This window comes from Castanea sativa, chromosome 5 (genome assembly GCF_040712315.1).
Source record: "Castanea sativa cultivar Marrone di Chiusa Pesio chromosome 5, ASM4071231v1".
In the NCBI taxonomy this organism is placed as follows: domain Eukaryota; kingdom Viridiplantae; phylum Streptophyta; class Magnoliopsida; order Fagales; family Fagaceae; genus Castanea; species Castanea sativa.
Genome location: NC_134017.1, coordinates 41,564,070 through 41,583,351, shown reverse-complemented (window position 1 = coordinate 41,583,351; position 19,282 = coordinate 41,564,070). Strand labels below are relative to the sequence as shown.

At 39.3% G+C, this 19,282-nt stretch overlaps 1 protein-coding gene across 1 annotated transcript; it reads right to left on the bottom strand.

The window, feature by feature from the left end:
* Positions 1-273: 273 nt before the first annotated feature.
* LOC142635203 (uncharacterized) lies at positions 274-1,023 on the bottom strand. Its single transcript, XM_075809400.1, has one exon. The coding sequence runs from the start codon at positions 1,021-1,023 to the stop codon at positions 274-276; it is 750 nt and encodes a 249-aa protein (XP_075665515.1).
* Positions 1,024-19,282: the final 18,259 nt, after the last annotated feature.

The following is a 19,282-nucleotide window of genomic DNA, read 5'->3' as shown; positions in this document are numbered from 1 at the left end:
TTTTCTTGCTACTATTATGACATGGGATGGTTTATAATGCTTCATAAATTTTCATTGCATATTTCATGAAAGCATGTTACAGTTCCTTGTTTTCGTGACATGGTCACTTGAAAGATAAGAGAAAACAAAAGGGAAACATAAGACTCTTAAAAAAGAAAAAAAAAAAGAAAAAAAAGAAGGTGATTTCGTGACCTCTCGTTCTTCTTCCTTCTACGCATAATAACATTTCAGCTATTTCCCATTGATGGGGTCCATCAAGTCCTTGCCATCCGTCTAGGTCAAGCGATAATACCTAGTGGGATACACCTCCCTTATCACAAGGGGTCCTTCCCATTTTGGTGCAAACTTAGACGGCCTTGCCATGCCTCGCCTAGCGTAATTTGCCACTTTCAACACAAGCTGTCCTTCTGTAAATACCCTTTCCTTAGTCGTCTTGCCGCAGGCTTCCGTCATCCTTTGTCTATATCTGCAGCTGCGCTCCTGTGCTTCTTCTCTTTTTTCGTCAAGCCCTTCTAAGTCGTCATACCTTTCTGCTGCAAAGACCTCCTTCTCCTTTTCTTTTTCTTTCATTTGCATAACCCGTAGGGAATGGGTCATTATTTCTGCTGGGCTCATCACTTCTGTTCCATAGACTAGAGAGAAGGGTGAAAATCCTATGGCTGACTTCGGCAAGTTTCTATAGGCCCAAAGGGCATCTGGCAGATGCGTTACCCATCCTCCTGTATACTCTTGACTCATTTTACTGATGATTTTTATGAGGGTTTTGTTTGTCACCTCTGCCTGTCCATTTCCTTGCGGGTAGTAAGGCAATGATCGATGGTGTTTAACCTGGTAGAATTCTAGCATCTTCCTTACATTACTGTTGACAAACGGCGTGCCATTATTGCTGATGATTCTATGGGGCACCCCAAACCTTACAATTATATTTTCCTTAATAAGTTTGCCACCGTTCCTCCCGTGGCTTTGCGAAGTGGCACTGCCTCTGCCTATTTGGTGAAGTATTATGTAGCCAGTAGGATTCATATGTATCCGCGCGGTGGTGGGTTAACTGATCCTACCAAATTAAGCCCCCAAGTATGGAATGGTCATGGGATAACCATACTGTGCAAGTGTTGCGGGTAGGTGTGAATCAAGTTAGCTTGCACCTAGTAGCTGTGACATCTTTTCATGAATTCTGCCGTGTCCCTTTTCATGGCAGGCCAGTAGTAACCTATCTGTAGTAGGCATCTGTATAGCTTCTTTTTCCCTTGATGCTCACCACATTGTCATGCGTGTACCTCCTTTATCATACTTTTCGCTTCCTCAGGGCCCAAACAATGTAATGGGTCTCCATCATACCCTTTTTTGAAGAGGACCCCGTCGTGCAGAAAGTAACATGTTACTAGCCTTTTAAGCTTGTATCGCTCACTATGTTTTTGTGGCAGGATACCTTCTGCCAAGTACTGGATGAATGGCTCTCTCCAATTTTTGTTGATGAACACAGCGTAGCTTTCTTCTCTGTCAGTCGTAAGCTGGCAGGTCTCGCATTGGACTTGGACTTGGTCTGCGTCCTTTCCCATAATCGGCTAGTAAAAGCCTGCCTTTCGGAGTCTGCGGTAAAGGCTGATCTCTCCATAGGATCTGCAAGTCTTGTCGTGTACCTCCTTCAACTTCCTCTGAGCCTCTTCTTGTCCCACACATCTAGACAAAATCCCACCTGGCATCCTGTGATATAGTTCTCCTCTTACCAGGGCATAATCTTTTAGTACCTTTATTAGGACCACCTCCTTTTATTAGGGCCTCCCTTATTGGATTCTGCCAATCCTCTTTACATTGTTCCTCTTGGAACTTTTCCTTCAATATTTCGATAATAGATTCTTTCCTCTTGTTGACTTCTATCTTGGCGCTATCCCCTTTGAATACTATTTATGAGCCTAACGCGGCCAGCGCATTTACGAACCGATTTTCGCTTCTCGGTGTGTGCTCTATTTCAAAGGTCGAGAACCTTTCCTCCATCTTCTGGGCCATTACCCTGTAAAGGGCTAGGCTGGGTTCCTTTAAAGAGAAACTCACTTTGGCCTGGTAGACCATTAGGTTCGAGTCCCCTATCACTTTAAAGTGTTCAACCCCCATTTCAAGGGTTGTGGCTAACCCTGTTAGATAGGCTTCATATTCCGCCGTGTTATTTGAACAGGGGAATTCCAATTTGAATGATAGCGCTATAGCCTCGTTTTCTTCATGATACAGAACTACTCCCACTCCCCCTAATTGGGTAGTAGAAGACCCATTAAATTTCATCACCCTCCGTTCTCCGATTTCTTCTGCCGCAGTTACTTCTCCTGGGACTTCATCATCGAGCAGGAATTCTTCTTCTCTTGGGAACTGTGCTAACAGATCCGCTATAGCTTGACTCTTTACTGCCTTGGGCATTCCTGCCTTTAAGTCATACTATGATAATTGTAGCAACCAATGAGATATTCTGCCGGAGAGAATTGACTATTGCAATAAGGCTTTGATGGCGTGAGACCTAGTCATCAGCCACACCTCATTGGCCAGGAAATAATGATGTAACCTTTGCGAGGCATACACAATAGCCAAGCATGCTCTTTTTGCCCTTGCGTAGCGAGTTTCTGTGTCTTTTAGAGCTCGAATGATGTAATAAACTGGCTGTTCCATACCATCCCCATCCTCCTGGGTGATCAGCGCACCTACGGCATACTAGTTGGTGGTTAAATATAGTAGCAGTGGCTTTCTGCAGCTTGGAGCTTGTACGGTAGGAAGATTCATCATAATCTGCTGTAGCCTTTTAAAGGCTGCCTGCTGTACCTCCCCCCATCCAAAGTTTTTCCCCTTTTTTAGCAATTTCCCGAAAGTAGAGGTGATGGATGCCAGTCCGGGGATGAATCTTTGGGTATATGAGACTTTCCCAAAAAAACTTTTCAACTCCTTTACTGTGGCTGGAGGCTTCATAGTGGCTATGTCGCTTTAGCTGAGTCTACGTCTATTTCTCTGAAGATACTCCCAATGCACATTTGAGGGGGTTCATTCTTAGCTTGAAAGTTCTGCACCTTTCGAATACCCTCCTCAACACTTGGATATGCTCTTCCCGCTTCTTTGACTTCACCACTATGTCATCCACATAGTCTTCTAATTCACGATGCATCATGTCATGGAATATCGCCGTCATTGTCCTCTGATAAGTTGCACCTGCGATCTTTAACCCAAATGGCGTTACTGTATAGTAAAATTTGTCTATAGGTGTTCTGAAAGTAGTCTTTTCCACTTCCTTTGGTGCCATTCTGATCTGATTGTATCCACTGAACCCATCCATGAAGGAAAACATGGCGCTTCCTACCGCAGAATCTATTAGTAAGTCCATGTTTGGTAGTAGGAATTCGTCTTTTGGGTAGACTCTGTTGAGATTCCTGAAATCTACGCAGCACCTTATCTACCCGTTCTTCTTTTTCACTGGCACTACGTTGGATAACCAACGTGGATGTTGAATGGGTTTGATGAATACTACGGCTAACAACTTCTGTACCTCCTTGACTATTTTCTCTTCTATTTCAGTGTGAAATATTCTGGTAGGCTAGACAACTGGCCTGGCCTTTGGGTCCACATTCAGCGTATGCACTACTAGCCCAGGATCTAATCTTGGATTTTCACTATAATCCCACGCAAAAATGTCTTTGTATTCCTTCAACAGTAGTATGAACTTTAATTTTTCCTTTTCTGATAACTTCAAACTGATCGAGATGGGCCTTGGTTCCTGTGAGTCGGATCCCAAGTTGACTTCCTCTAACTTCTTTTCTGCCATAACCTGTACACATTTGTCTACCGTAACCTCCTCGTCTCTTTCTCCATGATTTCCTTCTTCTGAGCCTTTTTGAGCTATGCAACGCACTAGGCTTTTATGCTGCCATTCTTGTCTAGAGCCCGCTTGTGTTTCACTTATGGGTCCCATGCACCTTCATAGTTTATACACGATCCTGCCGTCGGGTCCTCGGGCCTTGACACATTACAGCGTGTCATCTGGTTCTACAGCAGGCGTTTCTTTTCTCTTCTTCTTTTGAGAGAGTAATTCTCTTAGATCAGGTTCTGGGTCACCTCGAACGTCTTCCTACCTAGGGACAAAGGTGTCACTTGGTTTCGATACTGAGCTTTCCCCGGACGGTGCCCATTGGTCATAAAACATGGTTTCTACTAAATGAGCCTCTGCTTGCTCCAATCGCGATGGGTTTGTTGCTATACGTATCATCCTGCTATTCAACCTCTCTTTCACGCACTAGTGATAGGTAAATGGCACCAGCCGGTGTTTATCCAGCCACGGCCTCCCTAAGAGCACATGGTATGAAACCTCCGTTTTTACCACATGGAACCGAGCTAAAGAGGCTATAGGGCCCACCTTTAACCACAATTGAATGTGGCCTGCGGTTTATTTACTGCTTCCTCCGAACCCAATTACTTCCATTAGGCACCTTTGGATTTTTCTTTTTGAAATTCCTGCCGCCTACAGGGTGCTTAATGATACCAGGTTTACTGAGGCACCTGTATCCACCAAGGCCCTCTATATAGGGATCTGATTTATAGACACGGCTAAATAAAGAGGCCTCCTGTGGTCAGGGCATCCCACTTCCATGTCCTCATTACTGAAAGTGATTTTAGTTGATTCCTGCAAGAGAGCTCTATCATCTGCAACTTCTGCTAACAAATATTCCACTCCCGCCCTGAAGGCAATGCTTACCAGGGCCTCTGTAGCTATCTTCCGCTCTTTCGCCATAAGGCCTAGTTGGTCAAACAAATTTTTGAATTTGGAGCTCTTCTGTATGGTGGTGATTTTCGTGGCAGGCATGGTTGGATTCTCTTCTTCATCTTCCCCTGGATCTGCGCAGATTACTACCGCTACTACACCCTTCCCTTTATGGTTTGGGAGTGGGTTCCTTTCAACTTCTTTCTGCGAGAGCTCCAGGGTCCCTTCTTTGATCCTACGGTGCCCAACATTTTGTGGTAGGATGTTACACATAATTGTGCAAGCGGCAGAGATGTGGGTCCCTCCGCCTTTCTTCTATGGGCTCCCTAGAAACTTGGTTGGGCTTAAAAACTTTATCTGCTTTCCATCTGTCCAAGAGCATATCCAGTTCCTTTGGGGTGCATGGTATTGGTAAAGGGGTATCATACTCCCTCCCATCTGTTTTTCTCTTCCTTTTGCCAGTGGATGCCACCATGGCCTGCGGGACGTTTCTTTTGTCAAAACTTGACCTCACCGATTAAGCAGTCTTTCTGGCCTTTTGTAACAGCTACGCAAATTGGGAGATCTCCAAGTTTTCCAGAACAGCTTTGTATTCTCTGATCATATTCATCATACACATCTCCACCAATGTCTTTTCTTCACAATGGTTATAGCAATCAAGCGCTATGTCTCTGAATCACTTGATGTACTCCATTAAATCATCTCCGTTTCTTTGCTTGGTAGCTTGTAAAGTAGCAAGCGTTACTGTTTCCTCTCCGTGGAAGTACTTAGTGCAAAATTCATCCACCATGTCATCCCAGGTTGGGATTGATCCCGGTTTTAGGCCTATGTACCAGGTGTAGGCACGATCGCATAATGATTTGGAAAACTCCCGCAGACATAAGTCCTCGTCTGCAGCATAAAGGCCAAGAGTGCCAATGAATTTGCTCACATGCTCGACAACACTACCCTTCCAATCGTCATATTGCGCGAAAGCGCGTGGTTCATACCTTTTAGGATATGGTTTGCTAAGCACTCTTAACGGTTAAGGAGGTCTCCGTGCATAAAATCTTTCCTTGAGTGCTCTGGCCCTCTCTTACTCTAAGAGAGCTGCTACTTCAGCCATAGTGATGTAGCGTTGTCCTTCATTCTGCAGGGCACCTCCGACTAGCGTTTCCTTCTTGTCTGTCGCATGCTTTGGGACGCGTTGGCTTCCTTTCTCCATGGTCTTTTCTGTCTTTAATTGACGGATTTCCTCCATCATCTGTTGTTGCGAGTGTTGCAGTGCTTGGAGCACATCAACAAAAGCATTGGTATTGTCAGCGGGATTCCTTGCCTGCGGTTAGGGTTCAACCCCCAATCCGTTGATGTTTTCTACGTGGTTAGGCTGATGGGGAGTTGTTGGCCTCGACTCAACCTGCGAGGGGACAACACTAATGTTTCGCGTCGTCCTGGATGTTGGCGACATTTTTTTGCGAGGATCTTTGTCCCTGTCTGTTTCCCAACTCCCCAATGGAGTCGCCAATTTAAATGTGTGGGCCTTTTTTGCAAATGTTGGGCTGGGCCGCCTACTGATACACTAGGCCCAAAGTTTTCTAGATCAAGGAGTTGGGATCGGTCCAATAGCAACCCTCCTTGGTCCGGCTTGTGCGCAAACGATACCCCTATTAACCAGGCTTTGATCACATACCCATGGTAGGCAGAACTGTTACATTAACTACGGCAGACAGATACAATAAAGACAATAATGGAAATTCCTTTGCGATTCGGACAAAAGTGAGTAATGGGCTTTGATAAGGAATGCTCGTTTTATAAAACAGCAACAAAGGGTAAGTATTGAATGAACAATAATAAGCTTATTAAAATAAATAAATGTCAGTTTGCCGTATCGAGTTACGTTGTCAAATCTAAGTCAAGAAGGGGAATCACCTCTTCAATACGACTAATCTGTCCAAAAGGAGAAATTAACTACTTTGAAGTGGCGGGCCTTAATGACTTGTGTTTATAGAGGTCCTTCGCTGTTACCAGAGAACATAGGTCGAAGAGGGAGAGGGAGATTAACCTACTCGGTGCATGTTACCACTCTGTTCTCTCTGTTTTTTACTCTTCTTTCTATTCCTTAGTTCTTTCCTTCCTTTCTCTTTGTTTTTTACTCCTCTTTCTATTCTCTCTAATTCTTTCTTTCATTTTTCTTGGTTTTTTAACTCTTAGTGTTTTTTCTTAGTTTCAGTGATTATCCTCCCATTGGTTCCCCTCCCCCCTCTGCCGTGCACAACGAATGCTCCTTATATAGTGCCAGTCGTACCTGGCTTTTACCATTTTAGCCCTTAATTTTTTTTTGTCTGGTGCGGGTGTCCTTACTAACCATTACTAATTAGTCAGTCACCCAACCAGCGCCACTTACCAGCGCTAGCCGCGCCACTCCACCTCACCAGGCAAAGAAAACTCTTTTGTTTGTTTGCTTGTCATGGCACCCCTGCCTGCCACGGTGTAAGTACTCTTTTCCTCTCCGTCCCTCATGGCATGCACCTAGTGGTTCTAACTCAGCTTTGCGTCTTTTGGGTGGCATTTCATCCCAGCAAGACACAGCCTACAAAAGAACTTGAGCAGGAAACAAAAAAATGGGTTTTTCCCCTATATGTATACCCACACACACATATTAGAATGATGTATAACAAAAATACAACTATAATCTCTAAATGACCAAAATACTCTTAAATCTAAAAAATTACCAAAATTACCCTAAATTGTCAAAATGACCAAAACACCCAAACACTCTAAAATTACTGAAATATTCTTAAAACCTAAAAATGACCAAAATACCTTGAGAATCTAAAGATTTATTGAAATACTTCCCGAAACTTAAAAATGACAAAAATGCCCTCGAAACTTAAAAAATGACTAAAATGCCACCTATGAGAGACCTTGAAAGTGCCTCTAAAAAAAGAGAGAGTTTTTGGAGTGCATTTTAGGGCGCCTCTCTTTTTGGATAAGTGGTGTGGAGTCGCCACTTATTTTTATACAAAAAAAAAAATACATGATTGAATTGTTCCTCTATCATTGATTGAATAAAGAAAATACATGTTTGAAGAATTGAAAATTACATGGTTTTGGGTCCTAGTTACAAACTACCAAATAGTTACATGGTTTTTTGTCCTAGTTATATTCTACCCAAAATAAAAAATAAAGACATGACATAGATCTACCTATCCAAAAGAACTAGATTCGGAGGCTAGGTTACGGAATGGGAAGGTGTTAGACACCCATTCCACCCATACAGAGTCTGGTCTTCTAGACTCTTGTGACCAATGTATCCCTTTTGTGCATTCTATGAATGACATGTTGTATATACACAAATTTATTTATGAATGAATCCTCTTCTTTGTTTTAAAAAAAGTTCAGATCTATTTTAGTGATAAAAAAATGGTTTTTAGTTTATAAAAATCTAATATGTTTTTGTAGGTTTAAAAAAAATATTGAAAAGATTTTTTATGAAAAGAATTTTATTCATAAGATAAATTTATGCTGCATGAACTAAATAAAACAAACAACCAAGAATACAATTGTGCATAATCTTTTTCTTTGTTTCAAAATCTACATATGTTAAAGAAAAATCAGATAAGTATCCAAGAAAGATACAAAGTATCCAAGAAAGATACAAATCAGTTTTTTATTCGAAAAAAATTCAGATCTACATCTAATAAAGATACAAATCCGCTTTTGTTTAAGAAAAATTCAGATCTACATCCAAGAAAGGTGCAGATCTGTTTTTATTTTTAAAAAAGAATTGGTTATATGTAGATCTTTGAAATTAAGAAAGAGATCACAACAATTATATAAAAAAAATCAAGATCATGCTTTAACAAATAATGATTAACAACTCATGTTATGGATAAATGAAAACATGCATCATCATAAACAAGAAGCATAAAAAAGAATAGAGTGATTGAAAACAACCTCTCGCATGAGCACTTCTTGTTCATGAGAGGGTATTTTAAGGTTCAAAGAAATTTATTCAATTATCTTTGAAACCTAAAAACCCTAATTTTAGCAGCAAATATTAGAAAGGATCAGCAAATATAAGAACTTTGAGAACCGAAAAACGTATGCCTCTCAGAGAACCCAAAAAAGTCCCTGAATTATGAGATCTAGTCCCAATTTATAGAGGCTAGAAAACTCTAAAAAATAGCTCTGATGTGTAGAACGCGAATCGAGACTCATCCTTCTGCGAAAAGATTGAAAAGGGTGTGCTTTATCGTCACCCGAAAGGCGTCGAGCCAAAGCCCAAAAGAGGTCAATTTGGCACTTTTAAAGTGCCGTTCAGCACTCCAAAAGTGTCGAATGGTGCTTTTGGACGCCGAATGCACTTTCGTGTTTGAGTGCGTTTTGGCCTCTCTTTCTTAGGTTTTTTGATCCGGTCCTTGTATCTAGACGTGTTTTCATCCTTAGTCTATAATTTTTTATCTATTTTCTGGATAATTCAGACTTTTTAGGAACAATTATCTTTTAGATAAATCCCTTAAAATAAATCTTGGTAAAATTCAGATTATACACAATTTTAATGTTATCCAATCATCCATTTTATTCCTATGCATGCAATCTTATTTTAAACACTAATTATCAACCAATCACAAAATTATTTAATTAATTTTAATTATTTAACCAATCAGAATTAATTTAAATTAATTGTGCGTGGTCGACTCTACCTAGACACAATGCATGTTGACCGTGCAAACTTGATCATGCAATATCCTTCGATTTGATGGTTCAATTTAGAAACCGGACACACCATTGCGACCCTCAGAATCTCAAGATCATTTTTAAGATATGCAATGAACAAATTGATGCATGTAATGCAACAACAAATTGATGCATGTAATGAAATCATGATTTTTAAGGTACATGGATGGTCATTCCAGTCATTCTCTTTAATTAAATCATGGGTGCAAAATCGAGTATTTACACCACCAAAACCTAAAAATGACAAAATAGCCCCAAAACTAAAAAAATGAAAGAAATACCCCATTACCCAAAAAATGACCAAAATACTCATAAAACCTAAAGAATGATCGAAATGCTCTTGAAACCTACAAAATGACCAAAATAACCTCACATCCTAAACAAACAATTGAAATGCCCTCAAAACCTAAAAAATGATCAAAATACCTCAAAACCTCAAAAAAACAAATGGCCGAAATATCTATGAAACTTATAAAATGATAGAAATTCCTTTTGAAACCTAAAAAATGACCAAAATACCCTTTGAAACTTAAAAAAAAATGATAAAAATACCCTTAGAACCAAAAAAATGATTGAAATATCCTTGAAGCATAAAAATGTCTGAAATGCACCCCAAAACTTAAAGAATGACCGAAATACCCCTAAAACTTTAAAAAATGACTGAAATACCTCTAAAACCTAAAAAAGACTAAATCATGGTTTTAAAAACTAGACCAGAGGCAAAACCAAATTTGGCTTTGGTTCCTAGTTATTTCTAGTTTTTACAGGACCGAACTGGCATCTGGTTCCCAATTGAACTCGTTAGACCACTCGATCCGGTCTGGTTTTTAAAATAGTGACTGAAATACTCCCGAAACCTAAAAATTGACTGGAATACTCATAGAACCTAATAGATGATTGAAATGCCTCTGAAACCTAAAAATGACTGAAATTCCCCGAAACCTAAAAAATGACCGAAATATCTTGAAAACTTAAAAAATGGTAGATATACCCCCAAAAACCTTTAAAATGACCAAAATACCCTTGAAACCTAAAAATTGGCTGAAATGTGTTTGAAACCTAAAAAATGAACGAAATATCACCAAAACATAAAAATGACAATAATGCCCCCGAAAACTTAAAAATGAATGAAATGCCTCAAAACCTAAAAAAATGAAAAAAAAAATGCCCTCGAAACCTTAAAAATGACTAAAATACTCTTAAAACTTAAAAAATGACATAAATGCCCACGAAACCTTAAAATGACCAAGATAACCCCTGAAACTGAAAAAAAAATTGACAAAAAAAGCCTAAAACCTAGAAAATGACCAAAATATCCTCGAAACTTAAAAATAATAGAAATGCTCCTAAAACCTAAAAAAATGATTGAAACACCCGTGAAACATAAAAAATGACTAAAAGACCCCCATAGCCTAGAAAATGACCTACATACCTCTAAAACTTAAAAATGACATAAATGCCCCCGAAACTTGTACAAATACTAATATACCCCCGAAACTTAAAAAAATTACCAAAATGCCCCTGAAACCAAAATTGACCAAAATACCCTTAAAACCTAAAAATGGTTGAAATGCCCCCAAACCTTAAAATGACCAAATACCCTTAGAACCTAAAAATTGACAAAATACTACGCAACCCAAAAAATAACTGAAATATTCCTAAAAATTAAAAAATTTGCAAAAATGCCCCCAAAACTAAGAAATAATTGAAATACCCCTAAACTAAAAAATTACAAAAATGCCCCTAAAACCTTAAAAAATTATCGAAATACCCTTAAAACTTTTAAAATGACAAAAATACCCCCTGAAATCTATGCTGAAAGACTAAAAATTTTGGAATTCCTTCCACTCAAGAAATAGGTACAGGATATTGCATTGGTTATCAAATTGGAAGGGATACTAAGTGAGCTAATGGCTATTGAGCAGGTCTAGCTCTAAAGCTTTCTCGGGCTAGGATTCTGATAAGGATAAATCCCAAAGCAGACGGATTGAATTAACAAAATCAGACATTAGAGACGAGGTAGCTAGAAGAGACGGCATAGTTTGTCTAACAGTCAAAGAACTAGTAGACGGACTCATAACTCGGACGGAGAGGCAAGGAAACGGATGGACTTTAGAGTGGACGGATCCAAGGGAGACGGTTTATTGAAGCCATGTGGCGCCTACGTGGCCTAAGTGGTCTCCAAGAATCCTAATATGGAAATATATTGCATTCTACGCCCAACCATAATCAGAGGAATCCTTACAAGAAAAGGATCCCTTGAAATACAAGCATTAATGAGGATCTTCCCTACCGAGAAATACCCACTCCACCAAGAAATTAAGGTCAACTCTACATTACTATAAAAACCCTAAAGCCCTCACAAATCAAGGTACGCATAATGATACCCCTAAAGTGATAGAAAATTCTCTTTTCTAACTTAACCTTCAAAGGGTTTTTGGCCAATACCACACCGATACTCTCTGTAAGGTTTTCTTTTTATTTGTGTTGTGTAGGTTACCAAGGGCACATGAGGACTATTCAGCTCACTAACCATTTTCAGCATCAAGACTCGGCTTAAGGGGGCAAATGGCATATGGCCAGACAAGCTGCCAAGTGTACTATGGCAGATAGGATGATGGCCAGGACACCTACAAGAGAAACACCCTTTCAATTATCGTACGGAAGCGAGGCCGTTATCCCTGTCGAGGTCGGACTCACAAGTTACAGGGTGGAGAATCATGATGAGAGTAGGAACGACGAAGCTATGCACCTATAACTAGACCTAATGGATGAAGTCAGAGCAACAACAGAATAAAAGTCAGCACGATACCAGTACCTAATGGCCAAGCACTACAATTCCAGAGTCAGACATAGGGATTTTCAAGTTAGAGACCATGTTCTGAGGAAGGTGACGGGCGCTACAAGAGATCCCTCCAAAGGGAAGCTAGGACCCAATTGGGAAGGACCCTACAGAATCAATGTAGTTGTGTGGTAGAGGAAAGGCACCTACCACTTGGAAACGCTTGACAGACAAAAGTTACATCATCCGTGGAACATCGAGCACCTAAAGAAATACTACCAGTAGACGACGGCCTATAGACTACCACTCCTCATTTCTAGTTTATTTCTTTTTAGTTATTTTATATTATCTACATTACTTTTTAGCCCAAAGGGCAGCCTTTTATTTTTCAGAAATTTTTTTGCTTATGCACGCGTTTATCATAATAGGAGAAGTTAATCAAATATACCATGTGCATATGTACATTTCTACAGAGCGGATGCATTCCAAGGGATGCCTTAGAATCTATTTTAAGTCCTTAAGTGGACGGATGCATTCCAAGGGATACTTAAATTTACTCAAAGTCCTTAAGTGGACGAATGCATTCCAAGGGATGCCTTAGAATCTATTTTAAGTCCTTAAGTGGACGGATGCATTCCAAGGGCTACTTAAATTTACTCAAGTCCTTAAGTGGACGAATACATCCCAAGGAATTCCCTGAAATATATACAAGTCCTTAAGTGGACGGACACGTCCCAAGGATACCCTAAAATATATACGAGTCCTTAAGTAGACGGATTCAAAAATCCCAAGGGACAACGTGCAATTTATACAAGTCCTTAAGTGGACAAACACATCTCGAGGACAATTTGAAATGTAAACAAGTCCTTAAGTGGACAAACACATCTCGAGGACAATTTGAAATGTAAACAAGTCCTTAAGTGGATGGATACAAGGAAGTCCTAAGAGATAACTTAAAGTTCATATAAGTAATTCCTTAGGTGGACTAATCTAGCGATACCCATGGATACCTTGAAGAACATGATAAGTTAGAATTATTTATTAAAACACGAAAGTGGATGGACCATGTTTATCTAAAAGATCTACAAAATCCAACCCATGACGTGGATGGACTATGGTCATCCTAAAAATCTACTAAGTCAAGCTTATAAGACAGACGAATCACTCTTGGGTTAAAAACTAAACGAATGGCCTAAAACATTCAAGCCAACTGATGTAAGATGCAATATCTTTTAGACAAAACGGAAGCAAATAAATTTATAATTAAAAAAAACCCAAAAACTTGTGGGCAATGTTAAGATTACACAACCATTGTTCTCAAAATAATTTCCACAAATAAAATAAAAAAAATATAAAGTCTACAAAAACTAGGGCTGGTCAATAGGGGCCTCTTCGTGCACTACTTTCTCAGCTAGCTTGGCCTCCTCAACTAGACGGTTCTCATTGCCGATGGATTTAGCTTGTCCATCTTGGGGAGCGGATCCTTCGTCGCCTTGAGCATTAGGAGTAGGTCACCCTCAAATAGCTTGTCGGTGCCTTCAGACTCAACGGATCTGGCTGGGGTCTAGGCCACGTCATCCAAGGAGAATTGAGACACGTCCGAGTTGGGAAAGAGAGCCTTGAAATAATGACGTCACTCATTAAAGCCGTCAGCATACTAGTCGACAAGCTCAGTAAGGAAACCGTCGGAGTTGCGAAACTCCCTTTTCTTGTCCTCTTTGGCCTGACGAACTTGCTTCCTTAACAAGGAGATCTCCCCCTCCTTGTCCTTGAGTACCTTCTTCAGCGCCTCAGCCTGAGTCTCCAACTCCTCCAGGGCCTTCCTCGTCATGTCATGTTTTTTTACCTGAACCTCCCACAAGGCCTTAAGCTCATTCCACTCCATCTCCGTGGCCTCGGCCCTTTCCTTCAGATGGTCAACCAACTTCTCACGGGCCATGCAACAGTCCATTAGCCCCTTCATCATCAACACCCCCTACGAGAGTAAAATACAAGGTTAGAGATGAGGGTAATTGAGAGACAGAAGGAAAGAGTATGGAAGGGAAAAGTGGACAGTCACACACCTGAGCCAAACTGAAGAGGTCGGTTTCCCCCATGGCCTCCGTTACATGATTGCCCAAGTCCTAATATCGTTGTCCTTAATGATTGACGAGAGTTAGCCAAGGGCATATCGCGAATCTTCGTGGAGGAGGAGGGCACTGTTTAGTGACAGGGCAGAGGCAACTTGGTAGCCAAAGGCGAATCCCCAACAGTAGGACGAACCATCTTCTGCTTCTTGTCCGTCGATTTCCTCTTGATTAAGCTAGTCACTCCAGTAGGAGGCACGCCCTCCTCCTTCTTTTTCTTACCTACAAGGCGGCTTTTTGACAGATATTGCCGTCTTCCATTTCTATGCCAAAGGGAATGATAAGAAAGAGTTAGACAAAAATTACAAAATGAGGAACTAAAAAAGTAAGAAATAAGTAACAAACTCACATTGGCGTGCTTATGTGTCGTAGCGACAGGCAGTATTCATTAGCTCAGGACCCTCACAATACCAGTGCAGGGTGTCTAAAGTGACAAGCTTCTTCCAAGTCCTCTCTTTTAGTAGAATGTTGAAGATCTTCTCTAGAATGCTCCACTGTTCAAGATCAACCCCCAGACGGTCCTGAGTTGCAACAAGAGACGATTAAACAAATGAATAAAATGGAAAAAATAGATAAACAAGCGAAATAAGTAAACAGGCACCTACCAGATGGGGGCATTATACCCCAAGTTTTCAACAAGGGGCATGTCCGCTCGTTTATGAGGGTGGCACACCCAGTTGTCTCCCTGGATGAAGAAATATCGGTTCTTCCAGTTCCGGTTGATGTTAGGGGTCTCATACACTAGCTTGGGCATCGACTTCCTTGGCAAAAAGCTATAAATGCCCTTAGACTTGGCAATCTCACTAGGACGGTAACAGTGGAAGAACTCCTTCACAGTTAGACGTCGTCTCCCTTTACTCAAAACGCCATATAACACCTCCGCACCAAGGAAGATTCTCCAGGCATTTGGAGCAATCTGGGTGACAGCCAGCCTTAGGTATTGGACTAAGCGATGGTGGAGAGCACTTAAAGGCAGTCTGAATCCTACCTTGAACATTTGCTCATATACCCTAACGTCGTCAGCACCATGGTAGTAGCATTTTTCAAACTTAAAGGGCAGACGGATGGGGACGTCGCCAAGAATCTGATATCTCTCCCGCAAGGTGTCAAAGTGACTTCTCTTAATGGTCAAATTAAAATCATTGACAGCCCACAAAAGGGGAAGAACGAAATTCCTAAGGCCGTCAGGGCTAATGACGGTTCTATAAGGAGATTCAAAGCTCTCTTCTCCATTTGAGTCTCCGCCTGTGTTACTCTCTGACCCGTCCACGTCCTCATCCTTATCCTCCTCCTTAGAAGGTGAGTTGGCAGACAGACCCTTTCAGGAGAAGAGGTGCTGGGGTCGCCTTCACCTGACAGGTACACATCATTATGGCCCGCTCTTTTACGAACACATGATTGTTTACTCGGCACTTCACTAGACATCTATTACACCTACAAGTGACTGATAAACTCCTAAGACTCTATAGGTCTATATACTCGGCGGGCGTATAATACTTAAAGAAGAAAATGAAAACATGAGTACAGGACGGAAAGCACTTACAGGTGTACGATGCAGAAAAGGGACAGAAGCGATGTGGTGAACGGACACGCTAAGGGGACGGAGATGACGGTGGCGCTTTGACACTAGGAAAAGGTTGCGAAAAGTAGAAATGAAGGGGAGAGGCGATATATATATCAAGGAAACGGCGCGGAAGACGAAGCGACGCTTTGGTCTGAGTAACTAGCCACTAAAATTTCGCCACGTGTCCCACAACATTTATGCCTCTCAACCACCCTGTCAATTAAAGCGCAACTCCCAAGAACTAGCTGAGGCTGTCACCCCACGAGTCCGTCTAGCATATCAAGCGACGAACCCTTGGAGTGGGGGGCAGCTGATAGAGATAAATCCCAGAGCAAACGGATTGAATTAAAGGAGTTAGACATTAGAGACAAGGTAGCCAGAAGAGATAGCATAGTTAGTCTAACAATCAAAGAACTGGTAGATGGACTCATAACCCGGACGGAGAGGCAGGGCGACGGATGGACTGTTTAAAGTGGACGGATCCAATGGAGATGGTGTGTTGAAGCCACGTGGCGCCTACGTGGCTTAAGTGGTCTCCAAGAATCCTAATATGAAAATATCTTGCGTTCTACGCCCAACCATAATCAGAGGAATCCCTACAAGGAAAGGATCCCACGAAATACAAGCATTAATGAGGATCTTCCCTACAAGAAAATATCTTTTCCACCAAGAAATTAAGGTCGACTCTACACTACTATAAAACCCCTAATGCCCTCACAAATCAAGGTAGGCATAGTGATACCCTAGCTTTGGCACTCTAAAGTGATAGAAAATTCTCTTTTCTAACTTTACCTTCAAAGGGTTTTTGGACGGTACCACACTGGTACTCTCTGCAAGATTTTCTTTTTATTTGTGTTATGCAGGTTACCAAGGGCACGTGAGGACTATTCGGCTTACTGACGATTTTCAGCATCATCACATTCCAACAGGTCCATAAATGGGTTCTGGGTCTCAAATATGAAGGTATGTCACGAACCTTCAACCTTTGAAATACCCTTGAAACTTAATAAATGATAAAAATACCTCGAAACCTAAGAAAATGACCAAAATATCGAAACCTAAAACTAAAAAAAAATTGAAATACCCCAAAAACTAAAAAAAAAATGTCAAAAATCCCTTAAAAACTAAAAAATGATCAAAATATCATTGAAACCTAAAAAATTACTGAAATACTCTCAAAACCTAAAAAATGACTAGAATACCCTTAGAACCAAAAAATGATTGAAATGCCCCCTTAACTTATAAAATGATGAAAATACCCTTAGAATCTAAACAATGACAGAAATACCTCGAAACCTAAAAAATGACTAAAATATCCCTGAAACTTAAAAAATGACAGAAATGTCTCCAAAACTGAAATACCCCAAAAATTATAAAATTATAGAAATGCCTCCAAAACCTAAAAAAATGACCGAAATACCCCAAAACTTTAAAAAAAATTTTTACAAAAATGCACCTGAAACCTAAAATGGCCAAAATTCCCCAAAAACTTAAAAAATGACAAAAATGATCCCAAAACATGAAAAATAACCAAAATAGTAATACCCATGAAACTTTAAAAAAATGATAGAAATACCCTGAATCTAAAAAATGACCGAAGACCCTCAAAACCTTAAAAATGACCGAAATACCCTTAAAACTTAAAATAGACAAAATATTTCGAAACCAAAAAAATAATTGAAATATCCTCGTAACTTAAAAAATGACACAAATTCCCCCCTAAACCTAGATAATGACAGAAATGCCATTGAAACTTAGAAAATGACATAAATGCCCTCAAAACTTAAGAAAATGACCAAAATACCCTTGAAACTTAACAAATGATAGAATTACCCTTAAACCTAAAAATGACCAATATACCCCCTAAAACCTAAAAAGATTATCAAAATACCCTCGAAACTTAAAAAATGACAAAAATGCCCCCAAAACCTTAAAAAATGGCTAAAATAAATACCTCTGAAACTTTAAAAAATGATAGAAATACCTCGGAACCTTAAAAATTCTCCAAAAACCTTAAAAAATCGAAATGCCCCTGAAATGTTAAAATAACTAATATATCCCCATAACCTAAAAAATGACCAAAATGCCCCCTTAAACCTTAAAAAATAACCAAAATACACCTAAAACCTCTAAAATGACCAAAATACCCCTGAAATATCTAAAATGACCGGAATACACTCAGCACCTTTAAAATCAGTGGCAGCTCTAGGAATTTTTTTAAAGGTGGTCATTAGAAAACTTAAATTATACAAAATCTAATAAAATGAGAACTTCATACATTGACAAAACATACACACACACACACACACACATAAAATCTTACAATTTCCTTCTACAAATTTTTGAAATCGTTACATGATAGCCTCATTATCAATATTGCAAGTTACATTTCTTCAAAAGTTTAGTCAAATGAAATTTTTCTTGGACTTTTTCTTTTTATTTGTAAGGACCTAATATATTGTTAAGGGGATCAAAGTTTAAGAACAAAATTTGGCTACAAACTTAGTTGTAGTCATTCTTATTAAATGAATTAACATTGTTACATATTTTAAAAATCTAATCGATGAATGACATGTTCTCTATGTTCTTAAAACATATCAAAATTTCATGCCAATCGGATGTTATTTACCATTCGATCCATAAAATTATTTTTTATGTATAATTTTAGACTACAAAACTCGAAATTTAAATTTTTGATTGACAACATAACAATTGGTCATTTATCTTCTTGAAATTTTACAAGTATGGAGAATATAAAAAGAAAATGTAATTAAATAGTGGATTTGTTAAAATTCACATTCAATATAAAAATATTGAATAGAGTTGTAACCGTAATTTACAACCAAGCTTGTTGCCAAAATTTGTCCAAAATTTAATTATGTTGGCCCTAAAAAAAATTTAGGGTGGTTATTTTAAATAAAAAAATCTTAAATTTTTAAAATTTATACATAATAATTGCTTTTTTTTTTCCAGGTCGGTAGGGTGGTCTTGTGAACACCTTGGAGTCTATGTAGAGCCGCATTAAAATAACCAAAATATCTCTAAACCTAAGGTATTAGTTTAGGAAATATTTCTAAAAAATTATGAAAAAAGAAAAAAGTAATTAATATTTTTTTATATAATTTTTTCTTTATATTTCTTATAAATTTAGTGTCAAAATTGTGTTTAAATTATTAATTAATAATGGCCTAAGTGCATCCCTTAACCAAACTCTAAAAAAAAAAAATGACAATTTTCTTAAAATAGTACTGTGTGCAACTTATGACAATTTAAAAATATATATATACTTTTCACACTTTACAATTTTTACTAAATATTAACCCATTCTTACCCACAAAATTATTCAAACAATAATGATGATA